At 36.7% G+C, this 4146-nt stretch overlaps 1 protein-coding gene across 5 annotated transcripts in view; it reads left to right on the forward strand.

Moving 5' to 3' along the window:
- LOC107671695 (SH3-containing GRB2-like protein 3-interacting protein 1) overlaps positions 1–4146 on the forward strand; it is a 34247-nt gene that overhangs the window by 22340 nt on the left and 7761 nt on the right. For 3 of the 5 annotated variants that reach the window (XM_016464616.1, XM_016464619.1, XM_016464618.1), the window contains 4 exons: positions 1596–1693; positions 1780–1844; positions 3617–3781; positions 3920–4140. In XM_016464616.1, coding sequence (XP_016320102.1) covers positions 1596–1693; positions 1780–1844; positions 3617–3781; positions 3920–3942 — 351 coding nt within the window. In that variant the 3' untranslated portion in view covers positions 3943–4140. Of the gene's footprint in view, positions 1–1490; positions 1694–1779; positions 1845–3616; positions 3782–3919; positions 4141–4146 lie in introns of those variants that run through there. The other 2 variants (XM_016464617.1, XM_016464620.1) reach the window with 2 other exon arrangements.

Consider the following 4146-nt stretch of genomic DNA (forward strand, 5'->3'; position numbering starts at 1 on the left):
TGACGGTCGGTCTGTGCGAATTGAATGCGGACAAGAGAAGAGTTCAGCCTCACTGGAGATGCATGATCGACAAAATTTAAACTTTATGCATTTGCCCACTGTCATATTCATGTCATTTTCACTGTGTGCTGTGTGTAAAATGACTGTTACCTTGGCTTTATTTGAAAAAATATGATTCCCAATGCACACAAACTTCCCAGATTACTTAGTGCCCTGTTGGTTACAATGTTGACTTTTTATTAAATATTTATTTATTTGTGAAAAATACATTGTCATCTAAAGTATATGTTTATTTTACACATTTATTTTTAAATCCATTTTCAAATGATTTCAAATTTCTTAAATATTAATTAAAATAAATAAAATTATATCGGCTTTATATCGGACATCGGCCACGCTGCTTTCCAAGATATTGGCATCGGCTGTCAAAAATCCAATATCGGTTGACCACTAATCTTAATGAATTATAATTGGTTTATAAACAAAATTTTAAAGATTATGCACGTTTTTTCACAGATAGTCATGTTATCTTATGCTTTGAATAAACGTACATTAGTAATATTTTGCTCGATGCGCCCTCTTGTGGCCTCAGAAGAAAAGCCAAAAGCTATTCTTCACCATAACTGAAATTATGCATTTTAAATTCGAATATAATTCGAATTTTGATCATATTTAAGTACAAAATTCGAATTGAGTTTTTCAGCCATTTTGACAGCCCTAATTGAAACTATCATTGAATACTATAATAGTATTTAAATAATGCTGAAAAAACACTACTGTATAAGATGCAATAACTTAATGCTCAGGCTGTTTTACTGCACATAAAGTAACTTCTGAGAACTCATTTCAATGACTTAGGTCAATCGATTAATCATTTTTAAACCAGTTCATTGAAATAAACATCCACTAAATTGCTGTTATTGACCAATAATTCTGAATTTATTTTTTTTTTGTAAATGTAAAACAAAAGGTTTCTTGTTTAGTGACAGACTGATATATATTGGACTGCAATTATTTGCAGAATAATTATATATTGGTAATTTTGAGATTATCTGCATCAGCCTGTTAACTAACGAATTAACAACAAAAGTGGTCATTTTACAAATGTACAGATTTTATATTTTTAATTACTTTTTATGAATTTTTTAGTAAATATTTTTGAGTGTTTAGTGAATACAATGTTGTGTGCAGCAAGTATAAATATTGTGTGAGATTTATTCTGCTAATAATTTCGCCCTGCAGCGACACCACGCCACCTACAGGTGATTCGAAAGAGTTCTGGGTCAATATGTCAAGCTTGTTGAGTCACCTGAGGAAAGTGGCTGAGCAGAAGCCACAGGCCACGTATTACAACGTGGACATGCTGAAGTACCAGGTGAGATTTTAAATATGAACATGATCCGTTAGTATCTATTTAATTTAAATAAAAATTTAACATCCTCTCAGATGTTTTTGTAGTAGTGTGTGAGATTTGAGATTTGTGCTTACAGGTGTTCACTCAAGGCATCCAGTCCACTCCGCTGAACCTTGCGGTGAGCTGGCGCGGTGATGCCAACAGCACAGACCTCAGGATAGACTATAAATACAACATAGAGGCCATGCCCACACCCACACCACTCACCAAAATCCACTTCGTGGCAGCTGTGGATGGCGGCGTGCACAAACTGCAGGCAATGCTCCCACCTGCCACCTGGTGAGGATCTGTCAAGAAAATCACAATGCAAATCAACAGCAGTTTGCTGATGTATAGTAATGTTTGCCCATTGGTTGCATTTAAAGGAACCCAGAGACACAGAAAATAGCATGGAAGATCCCAGAGCTCTCACAGAGGTCTGAAAATGGAGGTAAATGTTCTTTCGATAGTAGCTGAATGGAAGGGAAGCCCTCTAACAGCTTTGCAAGAATGCTTAGCTCATGTTGGCAACTGTACAATGTGGCAGAATGCCCCAATGGTAGTCAATTAAATTACTCAAGGAAAGGATTCATAAAGCCCAACTAGCTGTTTCTGAATTACACTATGTATCATACATGATTCCATGGCAGCGTTGAATGGAATTTTTGAATTTTTTTATAGAAATCATGTAAAAAATACCCTGGTTGAAAGACCTGAACCGCAGCTATATGATGCTGAGATCATTAATGTAAGGCTGTTCGGGTGGCACAAGTGCTGGCAATTTGCTGTTCTTTCTGCAAGCTGAGCGGATGAAACATCTCCATTCACTGCAGAGGCTTGTCATCTGCTTTCACTCCCAACTGCAGTTTGCTCAAAGCAAACTGAAATAAATAAATGGAAATGCTCTTGTCGTATTGCTCTACTTTTGAGTTATGAAACATATTTATACACAAATCAAACTCAAATTTAAAACCAAATCTCAAAAGGTATGTTATGCACTATGTTTATAGGATAGTTCACCCAAATAATGAAATTCTGTCATCATTTATTCACCTTCATGTCATTCTAAACTTGACATTCTTTCTTCTGTGGGACACAAAAGAAGATATTTTTTAAAATGTCATGCAGTCCAATCTTCTTTTGTGTAGGTAAAAAGGTAAGCAGTCATTTTTTGAGTATTTATTTATAAATTAATGTTAATTAATGTCTTTTAAAATACATATCACATTACCAAAGTAAAAAAAAAGTCAGATTAACCTTAGTTTTCTTAGCCTAGCTGCTAAGAATAGTGATAAATGGTCAAGTAAAGATCTTTTGCTTAGATGGAACAAGATATCACAATAATATACATTTTTGATCAGGCATTGAGGGCGAAGGAATTCTGTGAGAGGACAGGAATTTGTATGACAGTGGAATTTGTGTCAAAAGTGCTGCAGGAATGAGTCTTACAACCAGGAAACATGTTATCGTTTTTGAACTTCTGGTTCCATCGTCCTGAAGCCATTGGGTTTTTAAATGTGAAATAAGGTCTGGGGTGAACACAAGCTCAAAATATATCTTCACGTTTTATTCTTACATTACATCAATTATAACCCATGCCATGCATGAATTTTATGATTTTTTTCGTTTCTTGAAAAAGGTGATTCCTAACAAGTGACTAACTGGGCCTACAGAGGCTGTCGGGACATTAAATGTCATCAACTATCTTTTACATCCTTGTAGATTTTAAATAAAGATAGAATCTATCTTTTAAATAAAGATAGAATCATTTTCTGCATTAATCCAAAAGCCAATGGTAAAGTCCTGTTGGGTTTTTTGTCAAGGAAAACCGGGGTGATTTTCGCTTACGGGTTGGCCTACAAAAATACATCATCACTGCAGCACTCTATGCAGTGTCAAACAGTGGTGCTAGGACCAATCATAAACAGCCTAGGTACTTGCCTCATTAAATATGCATGCACTTTTTACAGTTGCTCAAACTTCATTACACCAGGCAAAAGGTTAAATGTGATTAAACAGTGATGACATACAAGACCAGAGCAGACCTGTGGCAGCATTTCCACAGATCCAGTTCCAATAATACAGGTTGTGTGCAGTAGTTGTCTGGTCATTGTTGTTAACCCTGTAAACATGCCAATGCAAATGTTAACAAAATGTACTGTGTGAATAAACACTGGTAGGATAATAAATCTGTTGTCCTGTCATTGTGTGTCCGTGTGTCAGGGGTGGGCGCTCTTCTGGCTCGCTTCCAGTTAGCCGAGGGCCCCAGCAGACCATCTCAGCTGGCAGTGCAGTTCTCCAGTGAGGGCAGCAATCTGTCTGGCTGTGATTTTCAACTCGTAGGTTCAGGCTACAGACTCTCCCTGGTTAAAAAAAGGTTTTCTGCAGGTACGTCTTTTAAGAAATATTTGAGTTGAATTTGAGGGGTTGAAATTCCTGGTGTTTCATTATAGTATCTGTACGAACCCTGAAGTTTATTTTTGTGCAGAATCTGATATAAAGATGGGCTGTTTTTGTATTCTACAGGTAAATATCTGGCAGACAACTGACCCGGCCACAGCGATGACCTGCAGGATGGACTGTGAGTGGGACGTTAGGATGCTCTTTTGGCACTACTAAGACTTTTGAAAATGTTTTTATTGAAACTCCAGAAATACAGCACTCAGAATCTCACTTATAATGTCTGGTGTAGAATATCATCAGTGCGTTCTGTGGGTGTGTGTGTGTGTGTGTGTGTGTGTGTGTGTGTGTGT

The sequence above is a fragment of the Sinocyclocheilus anshuiensis genome, unplaced genomic scaffold (assembly GCF_001515605.1).
Source record: "Sinocyclocheilus anshuiensis isolate Anshui unplaced genomic scaffold, SAMN03320099.WGS_v1.1 scaffold524, whole genome shotgun sequence".
Taxonomy (NCBI): domain Eukaryota; kingdom Metazoa; phylum Chordata; class Actinopteri; order Cypriniformes; family Cyprinidae; genus Sinocyclocheilus; species Sinocyclocheilus anshuiensis.